The sequence below is a fragment of the Platichthys flesus genome, chromosome 10, assembly GCF_949316205.1.
Source record: "Platichthys flesus chromosome 10, fPlaFle2.1, whole genome shotgun sequence".
In the NCBI taxonomy this organism is placed as follows: Eukaryota; Metazoa; Chordata; class Actinopteri; order Pleuronectiformes; family Pleuronectidae; genus Platichthys; species Platichthys flesus.
In genome coordinates, this window is record NC_084954.1 from 16,712,228 (window position 1) to 16,738,997 (window position 26,770).

The 26,770-nt window shown below is 44.0% G+C and overlaps 3 protein-coding genes across 4 annotated transcripts in view; 1 reads left to right on the plus strand and 2 right to left on the minus strand.

The window, feature by feature from the left end:
- Window positions 1–507: 507 nt before the first annotated feature.
- On the minus strand, window positions 508–2,949 carry LOC133962551 (homeobox protein six1b). The gene is made up of 2 exons (XM_062398187.1): window positions 2,082–2,949; window positions 508–1,230 (listed from the first exon to the last, which is right to left on the minus strand). Exons 1-2 carry the CDS (start codon window positions 2,639–2,641, stop codon window positions 936–938), a joined length of 855 nt encoding a protein of 284 aa, XP_062254171.1. The 5' UTR covers window positions 2,642–2,949; the 3' UTR covers window positions 508–935.
- Window positions 2,950–9,261: 6,312 nt separating this feature from the next.
- On the minus strand, window positions 9,262–15,903 carry six4a (SIX homeobox 4a). Its single transcript, XM_062397275.1, has 3 exons — window positions 15,031–15,903; window positions 12,779–13,473; window positions 9,262–11,654 (listed from the first exon to the last, which is right to left on the minus strand). Exons 1-3 carry the CDS (start codon window positions 15,759–15,761, stop codon window positions 11,047–11,049), a joined length of 2,034 nt encoding a protein of 677 aa, XP_062253259.1. The 5' UTR covers window positions 15,762–15,903; the 3' UTR covers window positions 9,262–11,046.
- Window positions 15,891–26,770, plus strand: part of mnat1 (MNAT1 component of CDK activating kinase) — a 37,352-nt gene continuing 26,472 nt past the window's right edge. Inside the window, exons 1-4 of one of the 2 annotated variants that reach the window (XM_062397279.1) lie at window positions 15,891–16,080; window positions 24,632–24,784; window positions 25,164–25,237; window positions 26,654–26,757. In XM_062397279.1, coding sequence (XP_062253263.1) covers window positions 24,651–24,784; window positions 25,164–25,237; window positions 26,654–26,757 — 312 coding nt within the window. In that variant the 5' untranslated portion in view covers window positions 15,891–16,080; window positions 24,632–24,650. Of the gene's footprint in view, window positions 16,081–17,248; window positions 17,444–24,631; window positions 24,785–25,163; window positions 25,238–26,653; window positions 26,758–26,770 lie in introns of those variants that run through there. The other variant, XM_062397278.1, reaches the window with a different exon arrangement.

Below are 26,770 nucleotides of genomic sequence, written 5' to 3' on the forward strand. Positions count from 1 at the left end.
AACACATATTATTATTATTATTATGATGGAGGAGAGGGAGCTGGTTCCTGTGTACACAGACAGCCTCTTGACAGACAGACAGCTGCTGTTGTTGACTCACACTGGTATAATTACATTTCCCTTTGTGACTCTGCATCTGAATGATATGTTCAGATTCTGAATGAACCAGTGTTATTGTGGAAAAGCTAAATAAGGAGCGGAGCAGGCTCTGATCTCCACAACGTGACGTCTCTGGATATTTTATAATAAGAGATACACATCCCGCAGGATAATGTAGATTTCAGGGCTTCTTTGGAAAACCCTTCTTAAAATTTGTTGTTGTTTTTTTTTTACAAGAGGCAGATAAAATATATAACTGAATAGGAAAACAAATTCATAAAATCAGCATAATAATTTCCTTTAATTCACTATCAATTCGTGGATGGACTCATTTCGTTTTTCGCGTGTTTCGAGGCCGTGGTCAATTTTGTTTCTTTCCTCCCAATACAGAAACAACACAGAGCCATAATGCGTTACTTTAGTTTTATTGGAAACTAATGACCATGACTCTAATGAAAACGTTACCTCTTTAGTTTCCATCGCAGGAGCTTTTTCCCATAACTCTTCTCTTATCTTAACAAAATATCATAAATAAAGCACAGGGGCAGTCAGTCCACTTAAGTGTTTGAGTTTCACAGAGGTCCTGGTGGCGTTGGTGGGTCGATCATGTGCAGGAGGAGGAGAACTCCCCTCCTCACAGCTGGGGCCATAACACAGGTATAAGCGCATAAAGGTTGTTTTTTTTTGTTCTATCACCAAATTTAACGACAGACAAGTCAGTCTATATTATAAGGTAGAGGCTACTATAGTGTTATTTCATACATGTACTCAATCTCATACACTTCTCAGTCTTTTTTTGTTGTTGTTGTAAAATAAAATAATCTGGCAGCCTCTCTCTAAGAGCCCAAATCCACAAGGCTGGAAGTTAGAGGTCCCAACAAGGAGTCCTGCAGCTGGTGCGGGTGTCCGTGCATGCCGTGCACCGGCTGTGGGGGCCCCAGGCCGGACATGGGGTAAGCAGAGGCCCCCGGGTGGCTCATGTTACCCTGGAGCAAAAGCGCTGAGTTCTGGTCGGGGCTCTGTGGCGGAGAAAACTCGTCCTCCGAGCTGGACATGAGAGACTTTCCTCCGTCCAGCGGGGACAGCTGGTTCTGTTTGTTGCCGCCTGCGTTGCTGTTTTCGCTGTTCTCTCTGAAAACGACAACCAGGAGAGAGGAAATGTTATAAAACATGCCGAGAGGATGGGGTCGTGTGCTAGAAACATTTTGAAGGTTTCGAAAAAATAATGAGAAAGCAGCCATGGTTGGTTTATTATAACACTCCAAATAACAGGCCTGGGCCTTGAAGATAATAAACATGGGTTTTTAGCTTTTCATTTTATTTAAATTACATGTTATATATTTCTGATTTAGGGTGTTGTTGTCTATTTGAATCTATAGTAGATTATTTGACCGCTGTAAACAACGAGTTTTATGGTTGTTATTATTGTAGGATATCCCGGTTTAACCTTTAACATGTATGTCAAAATATCCCCAGAAATATGGCCGCATTGTTTTCTGTGTTTTATCCATCATTACTAAATAGGACACCTCATTTTTTCCTTTTTAATTTGTTATTGTATTATTACTATTATTTGAAATCTCTGTGATTCAGTTTAAGACAAGATGTTTATGCAGAAATCCCAATTGGATTTGTCAACTGTTGTTTGTTTACTAAACCAGGACTGAACTGATTTGAACTTAAACATATACAAATAAAAGCCATTCTCTGATGTTAAATTAAAATACTATTATATTCTATGTATCGATCTATATCTATCTACAGTATACTATAATATGGTGTCTTTTATCCCTGTGTTGACACTTCTCTCTAAAGTCAGAGCTCTGCGACTCTGATCCACTTTTCATTGTCTAGTTATTCGGAGCCACATTCCTGTAAACCCGCCTCAGACCCGAAGAATAATTCCGAGTTGAAAAGATGTTGTTAATAAAGTGTTTTCTCGCGGATGGAAGCAGCAGCGAGGCGGCGCCAGTCACACGTACCTCTCCTTCGCCTCTGCGGCTCTGTCCCGCTGCCGTCTGTTTTTGAACCAGTTGCTGACCTGCGTCGTGGTCAGTCCCGTGGCCTCGGCCAGCTCCCTCTTTTCCCGCGGGGACGGGTACGGGTTGTGCGTGTACCACTCCCTCAGCACCCCCCGGCTCTTCTCCTTGAAGCAGTAGCTCGTCTCCTCGCCGTCCCATATCGTGCGGGGCAGCGGGAATTTCCTGCGCACCCGGTACTTCCCGACGGCTCCGAGCGGCCGGCCGCGCAGCTTCTCCGCCTCCACGTAGTGCGCCTTCAGCCACAGCTGCTGCAGCTTCGGGTGGTTGTGCGGGGAGAACTGGTGGCTCTCCAGGATCTTGTAGAGCTCCCTGAAGTTCCCCCGGTGGAAGGCCACCACCGCCTTTGCTTTGAGGACGCTCTCGTTCTTGTGGAGGTGATCGCAGGCGGGCAGGGACCACAGGAAGCGGCCGAGCCTCTCCAGGTTCCCTCCCTGCTGCAGCACCTCGCAGACGCACGCCACTTGCTCCTGCGTAAAGCCGAAGGACGGTAATATAGACATGATGCCCGCGTTCTCTCCTCCGCCCAAAACGTCCGTATCCAAAACGAAAGCTGTCCTTTGGTTATTTATTTCTGGGCTCTCTTTTTTTTTTACGTGTCAGTAGTTTGTTGTCGCGATGCAATCCAAGCGCAATCCTTCCGCGCGGCACAGGCCCTATCCACTCCAGCCCCTGATGCGCGCAGCAGATTGGGATGTTGATTGTTGGGACAATTTGTTCCTGCTGGAGATATGTCAGGCTTAAAGGGAGCCTGTGCGTTTCGGTGATTGGCTCTCCCTCTGCCCTGCACCCTGTACAGCCGAGCAGCACTGAGTTTGCAGCTCCGTTTCCTCCCCAGAGGCAGTGCGTCAGGGGCTGAAATAGGAGCGCTTCCACCTCCCGCCCCCACAGCCCCTCTCTCCCGCTCCAGCTGAGGGAGAAGCGAGCAGCACCTAAACACTAATCACTTATTACAGACCTCTTTAAAAAAAGGCCTTATTAACATGATCGGAATATACATCTCCTTTTAATGCATACGCGCTTCCCCGTGTGGGGCCAACCGCACACACTGCAGCTCCGTGCGTTATCAGCAATCACAGTCAGTGGAGGGTAAAGCCACAAAAACACAAGTGGAGGGAAAGTTAATCCACTTTAGAGGCTCAAACTTCATCAGGACCAGCGTTTAAATAAGCAACAACAAACTAAGAACAACACAGGATGGTTTTAAAACAAAACAACTTTGTGGATTTGTATTTAGCTCTGTGTGTTTTGCCATTTTTGGGCCAGTGCAGCTGATTGTGGTTGACGCCCACCCCCTTAATTACATTCAGATTGAACATTGTGTTGTTATCCCCTCCTTTCATAGTCTATTAATTACCGGAGCCGTTTATTTTACGAGGTGATATAATTTAATAAGTGAAGCTAAGATGAGTTGGGTCCGCGCCTGTGCCCTTACTACACGTCTTTTATACGAGGGACCTGCAGTACCTGCCAAATGTGTTATTGCCCATAGACCACCGGTAGGAAATCAGCCACTTAAGGGTGTGTGTGTGTCTGTGTGTGAGAAAAAGGGAGTGTGTGTGTGTGTCCGTGTGTCCGTGTGTGAGTGTCTGTGTATGTGTGTATTTGGGGGTACTAAAATGCCACATGGTTTAAACTTGATTGACAATTTGACAAACATCATGATTTTTTTCATTCATAATAAACTGTTTAAATCCAGGAGATTTTACACCTTTAAACATGTACTCTTCCCTTTTCTTTATTCCTGCAGTTTCACATGGCTGAAATCTAATATCCCATATAACAGCCCCCCTATCTCCTTGTTTTTGCTATTTCTTGTGTGTGTGCTTGCGTGCGTGTGTTTGTGTGTGTGTGTGTGTGTGTGTGTGTGTGTGTGTGTGTGTTTTAAAGAGCTCCTCATTGCAGCCTGTAGCCTAACATCTATATTTCAGGGATTAGACGGGCACCGCTGTGGCTCCAGTGTTTTCTGTGGAGTGAAACACTAAACCAATCCATTAGTAAATGAGTTCTCTGCCACACTGGCTCTCGGTGGTGCAGTTGTTGGTTTTCAACCATATAGATCACGTTTCTCTATCTTGATGCAAAAAACGCAGCTCGTCAATATGTCACAGAGCAAGAGTGGGACCAGAAAAATCATGTAGACCAATTCACAGAGTACTTTTTGGCATATATATATTTTCTTCCTGTTTGGATGAATTATTTAGAACCTGTTATTATGGGAAAAACACAGAAGTGAAAAATAAACCCCCAAAAAAACAGAAAAAACAGCTCAACACTAGAATATTAGATTATTAGATAATCATAATTTAACCCACATGTGAATTTTATGGACAAATAACTCGGAAGGGGTGTTGTCAAAAACAGAAAAATCTGAACATTAGGGAGTGGAGATGAATGTTTACGAGATAGTGAAAATGTGATCATTTTAATGCAGAAACAAACCATATGATGAAGAGGTTTAATTATAGATAATATCAACATTTTAGAGTTGAAATGTTCGTTGTAAAAACAGGAAAATAAGACCGTGCATCCTCTATCTATATATACATGATTAATTAGGCTTTTATCAGATATAACACAGGACCTGAACAGCGGATGTCTCTTTGAATGGTTTTCTTCTATATGAGCCGGAGCGGAATTTAAACTTTGGACGTGTTTTTCACATACTGACACGTCTGAAGTTTTTTTCACATGAGCTGCAGTCTTCTTGTTTTGTTTTTTTACTTCATCCAAACAGTTTTACAACCTGTAAGAACTCCAACTTTAAAATGTTGCATTCATTTTTAGAACAGTTGCAATAACCTTTAAAACATTTTTCAATCTTGGCTCACTCTCCTTGTTTTCTTCACGCGTGCACATTGCAAAACGCCTGAAACATTGGCCCCTGGTGCAAGGCTTTGAGCTGTATATTCTCATGCTCGGTGGACACAGGCTCTCGGGCCAGTGTAGCTCGGTGTGTGTAGCTGCTCTCTGGCTGTGTAAAACCTCAGTGCCTCAGTAAATGAGCTGTCTGATGAGCGGCTCTCGGGTTTCTCTAATATCTCTACCACATTGCGCCGCGCCTCCTCCTTTAACCCGAGCAGCCCGGGGGGCGACAGATTATTTCAAGATGTGGACTCTCCTCCTCCTCCACCGCGGCCAGCGCTGCACGGCCTCCTCGTATATATACACCCCGACAAGTAATGCAATACATAGGTTGAGCTATCACTCGTTACAGCCTCTCTTCTTCTTCCTCCTCCTCTTCATCCAAAACCTGGCTCCTGGCGTCACCCTCAGAAACCACAGCCGCTCCCCGCCAGTAGGTGCAGGGTTGCTGAATATGCTGCCTGTTCCGGGTTTTAGTCAAAGAGTTTTTGCATAAATCTCACATGAGTCAGAAGGATTTCACTACCCCAAAAACAGAAAAACGTCAGCCCATTTCTCGTGAGACTGGTTTAAAGTGAGGCGAAGGCCCGTGCGTAATGGAGGAGCGTGGGCCTGCGTGCGCTTATTGAATTGTTCCACTTCCACAAAGCTATAAAAACAACTCCTTTAATCACCACCCTGACAGCAGCAGTGTCACCACATTACTTTTAAATTGTGACACTCAAAAAAAACATTAAAATAAACAGTCCGAGAGAGTGCGAGGAAAGAAAAAGTGATCACGTCAAAACACCAGAGGACACTTCATAAAAATGTCATCATCAGAAACGCTCTGTTTCCCATTGGAGGGTTTTATTTTTTTGAAAATATGGAGGAAAATTGAAACGATCCACTGGCTCAGTGAGCAGATGGTTTTCTCTGTGTCTAAATCCAAAAGTGCTATTTCAGCTGTATCGACTGGAACGAAGCCGATAGTGTTTAAATCAATTTTTTCAATGGCACCTCACTGAAAAATACAATTAATTCATATGTAAAACAATATAAGCATTTTTATGCATAGTTTGTAAGGATTTTCTAGCTCCAAACATTTCTTTATTTTCGTTTACAGCTATAAAACAATGTGCAATTGTCTTATTAAAATTCATATTCGACCTCTTGTACAATCATCCACAAATTAATTACTCTAATAAATAGCTTTGGGCGTCTCAAGATGTCCTGAATGTGTCTTTAATTAAGAGCTGAAGTGTTTAATTTAGTGAAGTGAAAGGCAGCGTGAGGGGGGGGGGGGGGGGGGGGAGCCGCTCCTTCCCACAAAACAAAACACAACTGTTGACATGAGTGAGTTAAATGAAATTGGAGCTGCAATTATCAGCTTAACAGAGTTTCCTGTCATGTTGGAAAATTAGACCTGGTACAAGTGCACTGGGGTTACCCCTCCACCCAGCCTCCATCCACCCGCTCCCCCAATACAATCATTACGCATTTCCTCTGAGGACCACCGGCTCTTTTACAGTCAGGCCCCCAGGCATGAACCCCTTTTTTTCCTAGGGAAGTTGTTGTTGTTTGTCTTATTGCAATTATTAAGCTGCAGGGCGGGAGCGAGTAAACAAACCAGGAGCAGCCAGACAAACACGTAAACAAACAAAAGGAGCGATTTAAAACGTGATGCGCAGCAGCTGCACCATGTGTGTGTGTTCCGGCAGGGAGGGGGCGCCATCGCAGTGCGATCATGCACGTCCAAATTGTAACTACTACAGGGATGGGGTCCGTTTGTTATTTGGGTTTTTGCAAATGAAGTTTTTAGCAGCCGTGAAATCGAGGAGCAGGTGTGTGTGCGTGTGTGTGTCCGGTGTGTGTATTTGTGTGTGTCCATCCATGAGCTTCATCACTGGTCACTGGTCATGTCAGGCCTCCTCCTCACTGCTCCTATTACAAAGTGGACTTTTTCTCTCTGGGGAATATCAGTGTGGCCATGATGCTGCCACACAGCTGCTGCCACTGTGTGTGTATGTGTGTGTGTGTTGTGTGTGTGTGTGGGTGAGCCAGCCAGCGGGCCTGTACTTGTGATTGTGAGACAGACAGAGGGTTGATATTAAATTGCCATACTATCTAAGATTGATGGACAATTTGACAAACATGAAGATTTAATAAGTCAGTATAACTTGGATCAATTCAAGAGTTTTTTAGGCCTTCGCATAGTTTTACTCTTCAGTTTAGTTTATTCCTGAGATTCACTTGTATGAATCGTTGAAAATCAATCATTTAGAGATATAACACACAACTACCTGTTTCTAGTTCCCTCTCAATTTTTGCAAGGACCATGTTGAGCCTAGACCTTACAAAGTGAGGACATTTTGGGAAACCAGGTTAAGGTTAGGCTTTTAGTTGTGATGGTTAAGGCTAGGGTTTGGGAATGTATGAGTGTCCTCACTTAGATGGAAGTACAAGGTTTTGTGTGTGTGTGTGTGTGTGTGTGTGTGTGTGTGTGTGTGTGTTTGTGCATCACACTCACTCACAAACAACTTCAAACCGTCCTCATGACTTACATCCTCCTGTCGCTGCAGTCCAGATCAAACCGGTGAATCACACTGCTTGCATCTTCTCCTTACCACACAGGATGATGGTGCAGACATGTGCACATACCTTCTCCGCTGCCAAGCAATAAACGAGGAGGTTAAAAAAAACACTCCACGAGGATTGAGGACGCTTATTTCCCGTCTATATGATTCATAAACACCACCTTCTCTCTTTCCACAGCCTGGTTTCCAAGAGTAGAATGTGTGTCAGACAGGGAACTAACTTGGTCAGTAGTGGTGGGTCTGTGCGAGCAGGCCGGTACCCACTGACCCCTGCCCTCTCATTAGTGGGACGCGGAGCAGTGGAGTACCGTTCTCCCCAGGTCATGTTACATATGGCTTGCAGTCTGCTGCGCAGCATTAAATGTCAGCGTTTGAAACCATCTGAAAGATCAGAGGTCAGTGTTTTTAATAAGGCCACAGTTCTGGGGGAGTTCCCTCTTTTTTTTTTACTGCGAACCCAAGTATGTTTTATGTTGCACGATTAAAACTGTGGGAAAAATGTCATTCACTGATATTTGGTTATAGTCCTGTTTTAATTTTTGCACATAAAAAAAGCTGCAAAATATAGAAAACAAGCAATGAACCGTGTGCAGTCCCTGTGAGAAACACATTTTGTGTGAGTGCTCCTTTCCTGTCTAATTTATGGACACAATACAAAGGTGGAATTTTCTGTGGCCCCCTCCCCGTGAGACCCACGGGCCATGGGCTCCTGCTGCGAATGGGATATTGTTCTGGGCTCCAACAAAGCTGTTTTCACCCTCTTCAATATTACAGGAGGAGTCACCTGATACCTAACAATCAGCTAATCCACTGCCCATGGCGACGAGGTCACCTGTGCACAGGTAACTTTATCCCCCTCGCTTGCCTCTCCCTCTCTTTCCCGCTATAGTCTCTCTCATTTCCCCTCCTCCCTCTCCCTGTGCCTCCACAGTGAGCACAGACAAACAGCCTCTGTTTATTTAGGTCATCACTTAGATCATATATATCTCCTCCAGCCAGGATCCGCTGAGAGGACAACTCCTATAATCCACCGCAGACACGGCTGTGAGTAAAATAAAATCCCCCTGCCGTCCGTCCATTTGTCAAACCTTGTCTCCATCTTATCTCCCCTCGCTGGCTTGGTCGGATACCCGCTGAGTGAATGAGTCCATGGGTGGAAACTCATGAATTCACAGAGAATCCCCTCGAGCCACGAGAGGGGTCCAGGCAATTTTTTTTTTCTTCTTCTGGATAGAGACTCAGCGTCTCTGAGTGACAGCATCTCACATTCATCTCCCACATGTTAAAGGGGGTGGGGGGGTTGTTCGTCCTTCACTCAGGGAAACACTGAGTTGTGGGGAGCTGCAGGACCCCCCCCCGTCCACCCCCCACCCAAAAAGAGCTTTACCTCTGGAAATCTCATTGCTGTTTATTTGAATTACAGGGGCTGAGATGAGAAAAGGAGGGCTAATGAACTCCAGGTTGCCAGGCATGTGCAAACGATCACCACAGGTTTGCAGAGAGCAGCGGCAGGCCCGCTGGATTACTGCATATACCCCCAGCCGCTTGCCAACCCCCCAAAATCCATAGTTGAGGTCTTAAATGTTGGAAATAAATTATTTGTGCATCCGTCACTTGCTCTGATCCCAAAGATCTTTAAAAAATTTAAATTTCATAGAAAGAATAAAAAAAGTGTATGTTTTTATAAATATAAACTTTTATTGTAGTACAGAGATTTAGAAAAATACATTCACATAATTTCAGATGACAAACGTATCATTCAAACTAAGATTTAAAAAATACCAACAAAACAAAACAAAACAAAATGACCATCAGTTTAATATTTGCCCACAACTCATTTTTTGGTATATTACATTAAAGCACTGAGGATACTTTCACTGAAATTTCCATTCAAATTGATGGGATCGTGTCACAATTTAAAGTGTTCATCAGTCCTCTGGTATGAAAACACGAGATGCACCGCTACATGTGCACGGTATGACTTGGCTGCGACGCTGAAATGTGCTATTATGGTCATGTATGACAGCGAGGAATTAGGCTCCTGTTGCGAAAAGCACCGGACACACTTGACAAATGGGCTCGACATTCTCTGCCCTCTCTTCCCCCATCCGACAGCCGACGAGTGCGCCTGCGATGGTGCTAAATCTCTGAGGCTGCAACGCAGGAGCGACGACGGAGCTTACTTTTAGTTTTATTATTCACAAAACAAAAAGTAAAAGGCACTACAGTGTCCAAAACATTATGACGCCATGCAAAGAGAAATTATCACAATCCCTCTCCGGGTTTAAAAGTGGGACTACTACTTTGTCCCCTTCTGACTTCTGTACCTTTGTTCATTAAAAGCAGACACTCTGTAGATGTCTGGCTGCTTAGAAAAATACCATTCATGATTACTGACTGCTTTCCAAGAGACACATCAAAATGAAACACGATATAGTATAGCATCGTCACATCTAGTTAACATACTATGAGTTGCAGCATTATAAACAACACATGATGGGCAACATGTGGACCGACAGCGTGACCTTTCAGTCATCGCGCCGATCCATGTCTGACAGGGTGAAGATGAGGCTTGAAATCGGAGTCGTCGCTGTACTTGTACTTGTGCATTCGTTGTCGTCGCACATGACAAACCCTCCGACCCGAAGGCTGCCAGAAACGTGCAGGTTGTAATGTCACTGCGGTAGTGCAAACGCCAAAACAGACCAATGACATTGTGTGTTTTGAAGTAGCAGAAAGGCACATTTCGTCTCAACTCTTGTCCCGCACTCGACACGCTGAGTTCATTTGGTAAAATATAAAGCACAACTTCAGGGTTTGCAGCGACTTGAGAGGCAATCAGAGAGTTTAAGGTGCTCACTGAAGGACACTTTCTCCTAAGTCAGCAGCTTTCTGTCTCTAATAACCCATTTTTCGATGTGTGTGTGTGTGTGTGCAGTCCTTCAGTAAAAGCTGTTGCTCTTCAGCTGATCATTTTCACAGAGGCTCTCTCCCTCTGCCCCCGGCCGAGTGACCTTTTTGGTTTGAGCCCGATGACGCATTTAGTTTGGAGGAACATCCTGGTCATGTGACTCGAGGCATTCCAGCACCTGCTCCGGCGGATCACATCCACTCAACAGGAAGTAGCAGGTGTTGTCTATAAAAATGCACATTTAAAACACGGCTCTCTCACACGGCTTCTTCTGTTGCACAATCAGCCGTAATGTTTCTTCTTCCTAGCAGGGCTTATAAAACAAGTCATCAACTTTTCTTATTTTTCTGATAAACTGACAGTGCCCAACCACGGGGGCGTCCCCTCTGACTGTAGAGTGCATTGTAAAAGTCAAATGATCACAAATAATTTAACATTTAAAGAAATGAATAGTAAAAAAACAACCACACGCTCACACAAGGGTTAAAAGATTCACCATATCTCTGCTTGGGGGGGGGGGGGACACGAGTGCTTCTGCGGGGAGATTGATTTGAGGTTAAAGGTCGGCCATGTCCTCGTCCATATGCACTGTCTGTAGTTTGGCCAGCTCCTTCCCTTCCACAGCCTCCATCTCCCCGCACATCGCCCGCACCATCTCATTCATGCCTCCTGAGCCGTCCACCTTGTTTTCCGACAGGTTCATGTAGTTGCTGTTCATGCCGGGGCCCATCAGGTGCGAGGGTGGATGCCCCCGGATCTCGTGGACCCCTAGGTACTCTGTCGGTTGGAGGTGGTGGCTTCCCGTGTCCGTTTGGGCCATCAGGGGCGTGCTGATGGTGAGGGTGGTGTAGACCTCCGGTTCGGGGCTGGACGAGGTGATAGTGGGGACGCCGTTGGTTCGGGTGGAGCCCTGGCTGGATGGAGCCTCTTCAGAGTTGGGGGTGGTGTAGCTGATCTGACCACTGTGGTCCAGGTGAAGCCCATGGTGGTAGGAGGAGTAGACGCCTCCCTCCAAAGGCTCCTTCTTGATGGACGTCTGGCCGGCGTTGCTCATGCTGTAGAGGACAGTGCTGTGGTGCAGAGACGACATGGTCATCTTGTCCTGCTGCTGGAACGAGTCGTCGCTGGAGGAACTCACTGCTACGCTGTCCAGAGGTATGGTTCCTAATAAAATGACAGAAAAAATACATAAGATACAGAAACTCCACCTCCAGTTTAGATCCTAGTACCACTGCTGGATCCTCTTCTCTCGCAGGTATCACATGATTAATGAAGAACAGACCTTGGCCTTAAAAATGTGCTGTTGTGTGTCTCAAACACTTTGTGCTCTTTAAGCTTGACCCCAGGCTGCCCCAGAGGACGACTGCAAACGCCTGCCAGCACTAAACAGCAGGCTGTAGTTTTCTGTTGGTCCTTATAATTCATCCTGCTGTAGATGCTCTGCTTTCTGTCAGCGCAAGTGCCGTAATGGCTTATTCCCTGTACGTGTGTTTCGTGGCCTCTGATTGTCTGAAACATATTTTCCCACCTCCCTGCTCTGCACATCAAGAGTGATGATGAGTGATGGTGACTTCAGAACTTGTTTTTATTCATCTCTGGGGCTTTCAAAGGACCACCTCTTGCACATATGTGTGTGTGCGTGCATGTGTGTGTGCGTGTGTGTGGGGCCCTTCCCTGTTTCTTCTGGTCTGTGTTATGTGTAGTATCAGCCCTTTGGGCTACGGCCCAAACACAGACAAGCCAAGAATAAATCAGCTTGGATATATTGGGTGGATGTAGTGGAGATTTGTTGACAAACCAGCTGGAAGTGCAGCGTTGCACTGGAACATCCGAGGAAGTCAGAGAAGCCCCTCTGACCTGCAGTAAAACTGGGAGATATAAGGCTGTGATATCTATTTTATTTTATTATAGAAGCCTCCTTTTGATTTTATCTGGATTTATCTCATCCTAATAATATGGTACATCTTATCTGTGTCTTTTCTTGGTCTTAAAAGCTGAATTCATGGAACCGCATTACTTTAATTTGTTGTATTTAACTGACAGATTATATGAGCATATTATTGTATAATGTAGGAGCATCATATTCTCATTATATGACAATCTCTCCCACTCCGTCATAAGTAGTAATAAGTATTACTCATTCTCAAAATACTGTTTATTTGATTGGGTATAATTGTTGCTCATCTTTATCTCCATTTTGCCCAAGTAAACATGGCAACAAAAGTTAAACTAGTATGTAAGCTGTCCAACTGAATCATGTTTTCCATCTTTTCACTTCCTGTACCCACCTTGTTGTGGGATAGTTGAGGCCGAGGAGGCTGAGGAGAGCTGCATGGGAGAAAGACCCACATCACTGTTGAGTAATGAGCTGCCATCACTGTCAGACACTCCGCTCGGTACGTGCACCAGACTGTAGCCGCCCAGCTGCAGCGCACCTGACGAGGAGCTGAACGTCAGCACGGAGGAGCCCCCGTTCTGGGCGGCCATGGAGTGAGCCCCCTCCAGCTTCACGTCGGCTCCGTTCACACATCCGGAGTAGGAGGCGTAGTGCAGGTTGGAGTCCTCTGCAGAACTGCCCAGTCCCTTCTCCTGCCCTGTGTGCATCTGCATGTCCACCCCAGAGCTCCCGAGCAACACCCCTCCCGACGGCCTCAGAGGGTTGAAGGCCAGGGGCTGTATGCCCAAGTTGAGCCCGTTGAAGAGGATGTTTCCGGGTGTGTGGAGGTAAGACGAGCCGCCATTGTGGAAGACGGAAGATGAGGTGTTACTGGTCACTAGACTTCCATTGTAGAGGCCGCCACTGCTGGATACGGGGGGCATCTTGATGTCCCCGATCTGCTGGATGACCACCCCACCGTCCAGATGCCCTGTTTGAATCCCATGGTGGATGACCCCATCTGAGGAGTTGGAGAGGGGCCGGGGTGACATCTCATCCTGGCCTTTACTAGACTCATCCTCTGTGCTGTGGTTACCATCGGATTCACTGGGAAAGGAGAAGATGACATGGTGTTACACTAAAGTAATGTTATATAAGTTCACTTTGAGCCAAAATAGAATCAAATTGGAGTATGTGTAACTTCCTGGTCAAAGCACATGTATGACATATAATAGTTTTTATTTTTTACATCTATTAAAGAGTATTAACTTGTATCATGGTGTCTATTCCCTTTTATGAGAAGTCACATTTGTTGCAGTGTTATTACACAGCTTTGAAGAGCAGGGCCTTGTGTTTGTGAGTGTGGAGCCCCTCTCCTACCTCATGGAGAGCTGCACTGACAACAACCGAGCAACATCAACAACTGTGCAACCATTTGGCGCAGTAAATCCTGGTATGACAAAATGCCAGTGCCATGACAGAACAAATGGCTGTGGGGATTTACTTCTTGTTCCCCTTTAAGTTTTAAAATGTGAAATTTAAACCCTTATATATTTTTTTAAGCTTCTCAAAAAGTCACAGCCTTCAAAAACAAAACAATATGGACGTAGCTGTTATATTTTGTTTACAAGCCCCATTTTAAAAGACGGATTAAAACAGCTGCACCCTCCCCTCCTCCTCCTCCTTGTCCCTCACACACACACAGACGCGCACACACACCAGGAAAACCTCCCCCCACTTCTATGAAAAGATATAAAGCAAGACTAGTTACTGCAAGTGAGACGATTAAGTTTGTTCACAATATCCACAGGTTGTGTGTGTGTGTATATTTCTGTTAGAGTGTGTGTGTGTGTGTGTGTGTGTTTGTGTGTGTGTGCGTGTGTGTGTGAGTGTGTGAGAGAGAGAGAGAGGGAGAGACAGAGACAGAGGGGTCACCTCCACCAGGTGCGTCAGCTTTGTTCACACAGAGGGGAAAACATGAAAGAGGGTGAAATTCAGTGTGTTTGTGTGGAAGATTATAAAATGAAACGCAGGAGCTGCCGGAGCCTCTGGGTGGGATCCTTTATGTTCTGACATAGCGAGGGAAAAATATGATTATCGAAAAGATTTATGTTGGGCTGGAGGGACATACGCACGCGCCTAGTGTGTATGTGTGTGTTAGTGTGTGTACGTATGTGTTTGTGTCTTCCCACATATAAATGGGAATATTAAAGTCACTTTTTGAGTTGTGTATTTTGTTAAAGAATTGGAGTGTGTGTGGTGAAGTTGCTGGTTTATTTAGTTTCGTATGGTTTCCATGCACCAACACACTTGAAACCGGATCTGAAAGCCAACAGCTTCATATTTCAAAACATTATAAACGTGCCTCAAAACCTTTTACGCACCATTTGTGTTCCTTAATTATAAACACATTGTAATTCTCATTCTCAAAGTTGTATAAGTGACTCCGAATGGAGCCTTCTTAAATACAGTGTTGTGTGAATGTTTTTAACCTATAAACGTCCTTCCATGTGAGAGAAAAAAGCTTTTAAATACTCTGTTAAAATTAGCCCGGGTGTATTTGGACTCGCCTGTTACGCACGGAGCACTCAGATAATTGTTTTAATATTTGGATTTATATAAAGTATGGAAATGAAATTGGGTTGTTCCTTTTTCTCGCCTCACCTCTTGGACTGTGCCTCGGACGGGTTTCTGTCTCTCTGCCTCCGGTTTTTGAACCAGTTGCTGACCTGGGTCAAGGAGAGTCCTGTGATCTTGGCGAGGTTTCGCTTCTCGGCAGGAGAGGGGTACCTATTCTGAGTGTACAGATCCTTCAGCGCGTTCCGAGACCTCTCCTTGAAACAATACACCGTCTCCTCGCCGTCCCAGATAGTCCTGGGGAGAGGGTACTTTCTCCGGATCCGGTACTTGTCCACGGCGCCAAGGGGTCTCCCCCGCGCCTTCTCCGCCTCGGTGTACCGGGCCTTGTACCACAGTTCCTGCAGAGAGGTGTGGTTGGACGTGCTGAAGCTGTGGTTCTCCAGGATACTGTACAGCTCCTGGTACCGCGCCTGGTGGAAAGCGACGAGCGCTTGCGCCTTCAGGATGCTTTCGTTGCCGCGGAGCAGGTCGCTCTGTGGCAGGGACCACAGGAACCTGGCCAGCCTGTCCACATTGCCTCCCTGCTGCAGAGCCTCGCACACGCACGCCACTTGCTCCGGGGAGAAAGCCAGGGAGGACGCGGCGTTCACCAGCAGCTCCGTGCGCACCGCGTCAGCGTTGGAAGCCGTGCGCTCCATGGACAACTCCGCCGCGTCCAGCGCCACAAACTTGATGCACTCCCGCTCATCCAGCTCCTTCACATTTTCCCTCTTGATGTCATTCGCTGTTGTGACTTCTACGGCAGAAGAAGACATTTTTTTCCTGTTCGAGCCTTCCCTGGTAAAGTCACTCCTCCCAGCTCGATCAGGTTACCTCCTCGCCATGCGAGTGCGATCGGATATCTGACAGCAGCTGTAAGTAGATACCTCTCTCCTCTTTTCCTCCCAACGTGACTTTTACTCTGCGGGGACTGGAGCTGGAAGGAGACACACTAGGGTCTATCTGCAGGAGAGCCACGCCATTGGCCGCCGATGTAGCCACAAGGGAGGAGCGAGCCGATTCAGACGCGAATGTTTGGTTTCCAGCTGTCACTCATGTAACTTCCAGTACGTTCCCGCAGCTCACCTGCGCAAGGTGAGTGCGTTTCTGGGATCGTGGGAACGGGATATCCTTGTTGTCTGTGTGACCAGGAGCTGTCTTTGCTGAACGCAGGAAAAACGGAAAAAACACTAGAGCTTCTTTTTTTTTTTAAATCCCCTTATCTAAATCCAAAGGGAGAAATAAAGTTGGAATATATGTCCCTCATTATCTCAATCTAATATGATTTTGGCTCATAACTATTAATAAAACTTGACACTGGATTAATCGAATATAGTCAATAAAGTAGAATGTTTCAATGCCAACATCATTTGGAACCTTTCTCCATCTTATTCTATATTTCCAAAAGTATTTTAAGGTTTTATATTTCTTGCAGTACACTTTCAAATCAGTATGTAACAACACAAAACATATTACGAACAGCTGCAGAAACCGACTTACAGACAATAGTATGACCTCAAATGTCACTGCCTATAGCACCTTTCATTTCTGATTCAAGCTAAATGCACATGGTGACATTTATTTGAAAAACTTGGAATAAATATATATATATATATATATATATATTATTTGCTTGTTTTTGTAACTAATTTAAGATCCCATGTATACTAACAAAAGGATCTATACAATTGGCTTATACTGACTTTCATACATCATCAATAAATCAATAGGCCTGTAACACAAAGGCTTTTAGTAGAGGCAAAGTCTGCCTCTGCTTTCTGCACTATAGTTCTTTTAATTCAACCCACCTGCCTTAAAGTTAATGTTATTATTCAATCACAGTAAATATTATAATTGTCATCTGTATGTGTTCATCATTTAAGATCATGAATGTCATAATATATCCATCATCCTCTGTGACTTATTTCCCACAAACACTCATACATTTGTATATGATGTCAGAAGCCCTGGGGAATCACATCTGGGCAGAGGTTCGGCTTCGATTATGGATCAGCTCAGACTTTATGATATTACCATTAGATCATGGAATATATGGGACCATAATGTATGGAATTTCACAGTGAAACCCATAATAGAAAACTATTTCACACAACCACTTTAAATGGAAAAGTAAACAACTCAGCGTTTTACCTCAAACCCCCTGGGCCACCTCAGGTACCCCATGTTGTGCCGCCACCAGTGGGACCACCGCTGCTGTAAAGGTCACCACCAACTAGGAACTACTCTTATTGGCGGAGTTTCCCAGTCGGACCTCATTGAGTGCTACGCAGTGAAGTGACAGGAGGAGAGGTGCTGCTTCGTGTTGACGTTTTTCTGCAGCTTGTTATCTTTGTGTTGCTCCTTCAAAAATGGACGACCAGGGCTGTCCGAGGTGTAAAACCACCAAGTATAGGAACCCGTCTCTGAAGCTGATGGTGAACGTGTGCGGACACACACTGTGAGTACCTGGCAAAACACAACACAGACAAGCTAAAGGACCCACAGCACAACACAACATGACGTTGTGCTGCAACTTCAGACGGCGCTTCAACCACACACACACAATAAAGGACACAACTCAGGCGGTTAAGGTTTCATTTAAAAGTATTTCCATTTTGTCTTAACGTAAAAAGAGGTTTGAAACACTCTACTAACGTTTAAGCTAACATCTATTAGCTTCTTGTTCTCAGTGTTTTCCTGTCACATATAAATACACCTGTTAACACAATATAAAACAGGCGGTTGAAGTTTAATTTCTAAATAGTTTTTATCTTGTCTAACGTCTGAAGGGTCGTTAAAGAGGTTTGAAACACTCTCACACACTAGCTCTTAAGCTAACAGCTAATAGCCACATCTGACAATCCTGCAGGACAGTGTTTTAGACAAGGGTTGGACGATATGGCCACAAATGATATCAAGACAAAGTTGTTCATATCAGTAAATGTTAATAATTATCTATGTAAATGTCACAATGTTATTTATGTTAAGATTAAATATACATTTTTGCTCCTGGGTGAAGTTTGTGTTTTTAAATTCTTCTTTCTGAGCTGAAAATGACAAATAATTCAAATAATTTTAGCAAATCTGAGGTAGGTGTCTTTTTGTGGTATACCTCCTCACCATGCTTACAGAATACATAAGCATTTCATCGATTGTTGTAAACACCAGACATGCAGTGTCCATCAAAACTTCTCTGTAAACTCTTGTATAAGATGTCTCAAAGGGAGAGGCGGTGGACTAGTGGCAGAAACTCGGACTATGGGCAGAAAAGGTCTCTGGTTCGTCTCTGGTTCGACTCCACGGAGAAACAACAAAAAGACAAACCTGGCCATCTGTCCAAGAGGATTCTCCCTACCCTGTCTAGTGCCCCTGAGCAAGGCACCTAACTTCCCCAACATGTGCTCCCCGTGCGCCGTACATGGCTGCTCACTGCTCTGTGTGTCCTGCACCAGATGGGTTAAATTTCCCTACAATTGCATGAGTGTGCCTGTGCATGTGCTTGGGACAAATAAATGTATCTTAATCTTAATCTTAAACATGAGCTGGTGCTCCGACTGGACCACTTAGGTGTACAGTTCTTGGAAATATGCACAGTAACAGTCCAGGAAGTCAGGGAGAAGACAATCGTTGCATTTTATGATAATAGGAGGATCAAACTATCCCTTTGAGCCTATTTGAAAACTCACATGCTCTAGAATAGATTCTAGTCTATGAGGTGCCTGAAATGAGGTTAAGAGAATTGGGGAAGACTTGGAGCAAAGGATCGAAACTAAACCTGGGGCTGCTCCAGAAGGACTCAAGCCTCTGTATGCAGGGCGCCCCATGTTACCACAGTTTTAAGCAGGGACAAAAATCACTGCCATACCATATCCTAACCTGATCCAAACCCCCCAAAGTGTATCCAAATTGTGACCATTTTCATTTTATACCCAACTCAAGGCTGATTCCTGATCATAGCCATGAAACCCCTGTGGTAGGTGTGGTTTAGTGATTCATTTACAACATTTGTACCTAAAACCCTGGTGGGATTCATAATCTTGCATAAAATTGAAACTATATACTGCAAAATGCAGATCCAGGAATTTCTTTGTCATTGCTAGATTTTCTGGATGAAAAAAAGCAGGCATGTTTCGGGAACTACTATCTTTGAGTGTGTGACATTTTGTTCAGATGGATTAAAGGGGTCTGTTTGTGTTTAATCTACAATTACATGAAAGACAGAAGTTTAAACAAATATAACAAATTTAAGAATTAATCTGTTATCACAAGTGGAATAATTTAACTTTATATTGACTTGAGTTCTTATTTCGACTCATGGCTCTGGCACTAGATCTCGCTAATCCTAGTGTTTTCATTGTGCGTCACCGTCGTGCCAGTATTGGGTAAAACTTGTTTGCTGAGCATTTTCCAGTGTTTAACCTTGCCATGTGTTTGAAAACCTGATCATTTAAATGAAGGGGGACGTGTTCTCCTGCGGGGACGGTGGTGGCCTGATGAGAGCATCTTTTTTCGACCCCGTCTGTTTATTGACCGAACCATCAGGAAGCAGTCGTGCTTTGTCATCAGGTCAGCGAGCTCATAACTCACAGCCTCTGTCTGGATGCGGCGCTACACGTAGACAATTAAAATGATTCTGCAATGAAGCAATTTGGAGAGATGTCCTAGCTCGGGTCACCTTGGAGCCGGTGTGGCGGTGAATTTATGCGCCACTTGGAAAATGCTGTACTCTCAAACTGTATTAGTATTTTCATCACTGATGTCATCTAGCTTTTTGTTTGCACTTTGGCTTACTGAAGAGTTGATGGATCTACAGGCCTGTACTTTGTGTGTTCCAGTACCTTGAGTTCTCATTTGAATTCAACAAGTCCATCTAGAATATGAAGAAAATAAAGACCACATTTAAATCTGATAGTTTCAGATTTGTATTCGGATCTGCACCAAATTTCACACACTCATAGATATTATTGAGGATGTTCGTCAAGATATTTGTCAAGAATTTGTCGGGATCCTTGCATTCTTTCCTGGCAAATGGTTGATATTCACTATCTCACTGTAAAAGAAAGCAAAACAATTTCCTGGCTCTATGTCTGCTTTGTCTGGATCGGCACAATTGTTCTTTTTAATTTTTTTCTTGATCCATGGCCCATCCTTCCACCAAGTTTCATGGAAATCTGTTCAATCGTTTCTGTGTAACAAACAAATGGACAGGGACATAGAGTAACCTCCTCCTACCACAAGAAATTGTCTTGTGGTAGCACAGTGAGCAGCCAGGGGAAACAAAATAACATTTATCAAAAGGAAAGTACAAACAATATCAATGCTATACTTGTTCTAGTACTTGCCATCTAGTTTCAGCATTGTTAATAAGAATAGGTCTAGTCCTTAGACTGAAACAAAAGAAAAGTTAGAATATGTCCTCTCAGAGTGTATTTTTATTGTCGTATCTAGTGCCAAGTATGATATTTGAACTTTTAACCATCTGGGATGATGAACGCCACTCAAACCACCAGCTTATCTGTTGGTGTTGCACTTATATTTGAAATAATTCAATTATTAATTTGTGAGTCCACAGAAAGTAGGTCAACAATAGAATGGAATTAGATTTAGATAATAACACTTGAGTTTTTGATGTGACGTTTTCTTTATTCTTTTAAATGTAAAGAACATTGATTAAATGATTCATGGATTTATTGATAACAAATGTGATCAGTAGATTAAACAACATCTTTGACTCCAATCATAGTTTGATCCTCTGCACTGCTTCATTCATTTAAAATAGAGCTAAACTCTCTATAGTTTCTTCCTTGGCCTGACTGAGTGGCCATTCCAGTCTTGGTTGAGCAGCCTTGGATGATGCACTACAGCATTGAGCTTCTCCAACGTGAGCATGTATCTAAATATAAATCCTACCACAGCATATTTTGTATCCCTGTCATTGGGGGCATTTGATGTGTGTTATTTATTACTTTTTGCACAATGACACCGGGACCATGTCCCTTTCGGCATTTGAGACTGGGCAAACAAGAAGGCATCAGCAATGTGTGAGCAGGGGCGGTGGACATTTTGGGGTCTACAGACTCGACACACCTCATCAAGTAGAAACTAGTTAGTTTGTTTGTTCTAGTTGAATAAATTGTAGTAAAATGGGGAATGTTTTTAGGTGTTGATTTTCTTTATAAATACGTTTTAATACTCTTGGATAGAAAATCTGCCAAAAATCTGTTAAACCACAACGGTTAATTTTTCCAATTCATATTTACACAGATTCAACAAACACAGAATAACATATCAATTAGTGAACTTTATTGATTTTTATAAACCATTTGACCAGCGCCAGGCATATTGAGTGACAGTTACCCCCTGGTTCTATGTTTATGCCAAGACCATTGCCTCCTGGCAGTAGCTTTATGATTAACAGACGAACATGAAAGTGGTGTAGGTCTTCTGGTATATGCCTCCACACGAGGGTTACTAATCATATTTCCTAAAATGTTCAACTGTTTAAGTTTTCCTGCCAGTACCCTATAGTGAAATGTCAGGAAAAGACTGTGTGAGAACACAGCATGAAAATCTCTGGAAGGAGTAACAGCCGGCAAGTGGGCACGTTGATGACGTTTCCAACTTGCAACGGAAGCAAAACTGATATAAAAAAAACACAAAAAGAATACACAATGTAGAAGATACCAACTTGGTAAGACATTATGATTCAAGAGCTTTTAGCAATACGGTTCGGTGCCAATGTTGATGTGCTGTAAACAAATACTGGGACTTTACAGGTCTGCAAACGACATTGAGCTAGATAAGTCAAATCTAAAATTGTATTTCATATTAGTGAATCTGCTCACTTTGCTAGATATTGAACATTTTCAGAGCTCACTCAAGCCTGACTCTAGATCCTGTTTAAGCAAACTCCTGAGCCTCAGCAATTTTGACCATGCTGCTAGAGGTATTGTAGGTCACAGGGCAGGACACAGCGTCAGGGCAGGTTTGAATATGACACAGAGCCCACTCTGCTCTTTGTGTACTCAGTCATGGGCTTTGAGAAAGTACTGAAAAGATCATGAGTGTCGTGACAGAAACAGGTGAATCCAGCTTCTGTCTGGAGGGCTTCTCTTTTTTATCTCTACTATCCTGCAAAGGGAGGAAGTAAAGATACAGGCAATGTCACCAAGCAGTGGCGGGGGAGCCTCTTTGCTGAGCCAGGACCCTGTTTACCCTCCTCTTCCCACCCCCTTCCAAGACCTGCTGACAGCTGCAGATAGGAGAGATAGGAGCCTGAAGCTGTGAGCAGGACAGGTGAGAGGGAGGAGTCAGGAGCACTCAGTCAGCAACAACAGCCCTGGGACACAAAGATGGCGAGCTGCTAGAGATATGTTTGTACACTAAAATATTTGCTCCGTGGACTGAGTAGTAGAACCTCGCCTTGGCAAAAGATTCCTGAGTCCCCCTCCCTTGATTGCAAATTGTTACCACCACACAATCTGAAAGCTGTCACTTAGTGAGGCTTGAACTTCTCTGAAGATGGCAAATTGACTCTAAAAGTCTCCTCCCTCCCCTTAAGTCATTCACCTCTTTGCTCTAGAGTTACACAGGATTTCCCTTATGGAGAGTTCTGTTGTGTGGTCCATTATGGGGCAGGGGGCAAGCTACGCCCAGCTCCTCGTCCCTTGTTGATGAATGGGTTCTTTGTGGGCCTGTGGAAACAAGCTGAATCCCTCCATCTACCTCCATATGGCCAGGCCTATACATCTTCTGTAGCCCGGGGCCACAGTGAACATCTGCCGCTTCCAGGGTGCACTTGAGCAGCAGGCTCCTTCGGGCACTGAAGCACCACGAAGACAACGCAGATGTTTCTGTCCACCGTTCAGCTTTCATTTTTATATTGACGCTTCAAGTAAGTCAAGCTGAACTGACATGCTTGTAAGAGTCTATTTTATATCTACTGTATGTGTGTGTTTTACAGCTTGTGTCCTACTTGGCACGTTGGGTTTGTTTGACCCATATCTGAGACGCTATGCGTAAACAGCCAAACTCCATGGCGCTGCAGTTTCTCCTTTAACTGATTTTTTTCTTTTTTTTTTCAGTTTTGTTTTGTTTTTGAATCCTGCTGATGAAGTGAAATGTCCAGCATGATGACTCTCATGTTTGTTATAATGGTCTTCATCTTGGGAAAGCTTTTCACAAGGCACCATTGTCTCAAGCCCACTTTTTGTACTTTTGGAAAAGAAGTGACTCAGCCATATCATCGATGATGCATGGTGAAAAATCCAGCTTTTGATTTCGATCCATTCTTTTATGAAACAGAAACAGTGACATTTGAAAACCAGATATTCTCCATTTGAAAAGGTGGTCACAAGCAGGAAGGTGCATTCCTGTGGAAATAAAGCTCCACCAGGATTCAATTAATAGAGCGTACTCTGCAAACGTTTATCCAAGCCCTCCACCCCATCAGGGGAGATTTAGGAACATTCCCATTGTCCTCAGTGTCCACTCCTCACTTTAGAGTGACTGATGGGTAAACGCCTACCTGCATAAAGGTGTGATTGATGGCTAAGCTTAGGGTTGTGCCCTCAGGTTCGTCTGCTAGTTGGTTGCTGTGGAGCTGTGTCGGGATGGCGCATTAAGTGAACCTTCCTGTTCCAGCCCGGGCTTTACCTTAAATACCCACAACATAATCTGAAAAGTGTGTTTGTCTTTTTTTTGCGTTCAGTATTTTGTCACGGGTTGAGAGGCATGCTCTTTACTGAAGAGAATTCATATTGGCTTTATATGAGGAAATAAGGGCTGCCTGAAAAACTCATCATGACTGTGCTGTATTTTTGTCTTGGAAAGCAATCATGTCCATTAAATAGATTTATAGGAGATACTTTGATCAATAACATGCCCAGATTTTAACGGTATTTAAAAACGTGGCTTAAACTTCTCCATTTTATAGCTTCCCTTCATTTTGGAATGAAAGTTTGTCAGGAATAATAATAAATATTTCTGTCATTAAATGGAGAAAGATTGAAATTGCATGTGAACTGACACAACCGGTGCTTTTTTTATAAAAGTTAAAGATACATTTTAAGATGATCAAGAGCCTTAAATACAAATAAAAGTTTAGCTTAAAATACTTAAACTTGCCAATGAAGTAATGAATACATACAATACTGCATTTGTCCATCTTTTGCCTTTTCCAGAACTACGTAAGAAGGTCCATTCTTCTAATGATAGGCTACACTGTGAAATTACTGAGCTGCATTTTATCGCATTATGCAACGTGGCAGAATGACTGAGGTCTGTTGAAATAACAATAAAGCAAATGTTTTTCCAGGGCAGACAGACACTGTGCTGATGGGTGTCAGAGTAATTTCCTCTAGTCTGAGAGTGGGAAGCAGCCTGAACGACATTCCAGTCATAAGCCCAGCCGTCTTTGAGCACTCAGAGGAAATATTCATATGCCCCATTATCACCCACTGAGTCTGATGATAACTTGCAGCCATTAAAAAAAACAACAACACAGATTTGCTTTAATTTTAGGAAAATTCTGTTTCAGCAGCCACATACATGCACACAGCCTGACTGTCAGGCCTGCGTGGGTAGGGTCTCCTCCAAAAAACCTCAAGCTCAGCTCTTCTGTTTCGTTGCCTCCTCTGCCCCACAGATGCGAGAACTGTGTGGAGATGCTGTTTGTGCGCGGCTCGGGCAACTGCGTGCAGTGCGACACGCCCCTGAGGAAGAACAACTTCCGCGTGCAGCTCTTCGAAGACCCCACCGTAGATAAGGAGGTGGAGATCCGCAAGAAGGTGCTGAAGATGTGAGTTCGAGGGTGACCCGGAGGGTGAGGGGTGCGGCTCTGTGTGTTTATGTTTCATCTCGTGCCCCCGCCCACTCCTTAAGCCACCTTTGTCTTTCTCATTACACTGTTTGTTTTGTAGACAAAGACTCTCCCCATGGGGGGGCTCAAACGGGAAAGCTCTTTCCCTGCCAGGTTTTTACTTCGCAGCCCCTCCCCAACCTCTCTCACTCCCTCATCTGTTCTTAATAGCCCCTTAATTGACATCTAATGTGTGTCTATTAGGCAGTATGCAGACATGGTATTATAAAATGGTTGATTTAATGGAAGCTATTAATGTCAGTGCATATTTGCTTTCATCAAGGTTGTGTGTATCATGAGTTATTTTTCTCCTCTGCAGATTCAACAAGAGAGAGTTTGACTTCTCTGGCCTGAGAGAGTATAATGACTACCTGGAGCGAGTGGAGGACATAGGTAGGGGCCCTGATGGGAAGCCTCATGCAGAAATAGAGGGTAGAAAGGGATGCTCTCTAGTGAAATTACCTTTCCCTGACTCTGGCTGCAAAGGGTGATGTTTTACAGCCGTTCATGTCTGCCAGGGGCATGGATCAGGGAGTAGCTCTGCCAACGCTAACACATCTTGACTGGCAAACCACCATGCACATTTTGCTTGGACGTTTTACGAAAGTTGTATATAGTGTGGCCAGTCAGCCCTGCTTCCAATTTGTCCCAGTGGCCAATGGTGCTGCTGTAACAACACAAATGTATGGCCCGTTGGGATGCCAATAAAAAACACAGTATAAGGTCCGCTGTTAAACTTTGTACTCTACCATTAAACCGCAAGGATTTAATTTGTGCAGAACCTTACCAGAGCTCAGAAAAGCAGTTTTTTTTTATTCAGTTGATGGCAACCCACTGCAGTTCTAAAGTTCAAGTGGGACAGAAAAGGTGGGGTCAGGAAAAGAGCTACTCGTGTAAATATGTCCTTTAAGTCTGTGTCCACTTCCTACAATACGTTGATAGATTTTACTCTATAAACCAGCTCCTGTGGTCAAGGTCATATATTTGGTGCCAGGATTTTCATCAGTGACAGTATAACTGCTTTCAGACGTGCAGGTCCGGACATTTCCCTGAAATTATTAGAGGGACTGTATCTGAGGATGCAAATGTCCTAGTCAGTGGCTCCAGACAATTTGTGGAACTATCTCTACCTGTCCCTGAGTATGTTGTCTGGAAAATTCACAGATAGCGAGTGGGTATGTTCATAACGTTTTTAAAGGTTCAGTGTGTAAAATTTTGTGACATCTAGTGGTGAACTTGCATGTTGCAGCTGAATACCTTAACTCACCCTCCTCTTCCCAACATGAAACCTAATGGTAGCCTTCAGTTGTCATTATAACTTTGCATTACTGTAAAAAACAGAGAGCGTCCTCTCCTGATGTAAATATAAAGTATTTCAAAAGAAAGGGCAGATTGTAGGGTAAAGAAAACTAAAATGTGTTGAATTAACATACGAATTGAACAGAAAGGCTAGAAGGTATAGAGATCAATGCGTGTCCTTCAGCTCCAGGACTCTCTCCAGTAGACCCTGCTGAGATGACAGACCTCTGTCTTTGATCCCTTTCACCTAAATCTTGTCAATGGCTGTGACAAAGATGTCAACTTGGAAAGACAATGAGATTGAAGAGCTTTTGGTGATAAGTGCAAATGCCGTTTGTAAATGTTCCGGTTGTTGTGAAAGCATCTAGTCTGAATAATCTCCTGCTGTGTTCTTCATATGAGAAAAAGGCCTGGACATTTTCTGGAGTTCATGTGTTCACTCAAAGTTGATGATGAACATAAAAGTTTCTCTTGGAGATGTTAACTGGGACTTCTGTCTCAACTGTGTAGTGTATAACCTGACAAACAACCTTGATGTGGAGAACACCAAGCTAAGGATGGAGCAGTACCAGAGGGAGAACAGAGATCTCATCCAGAAGAATAAGGCCACACTTGTGAGTACAGAGT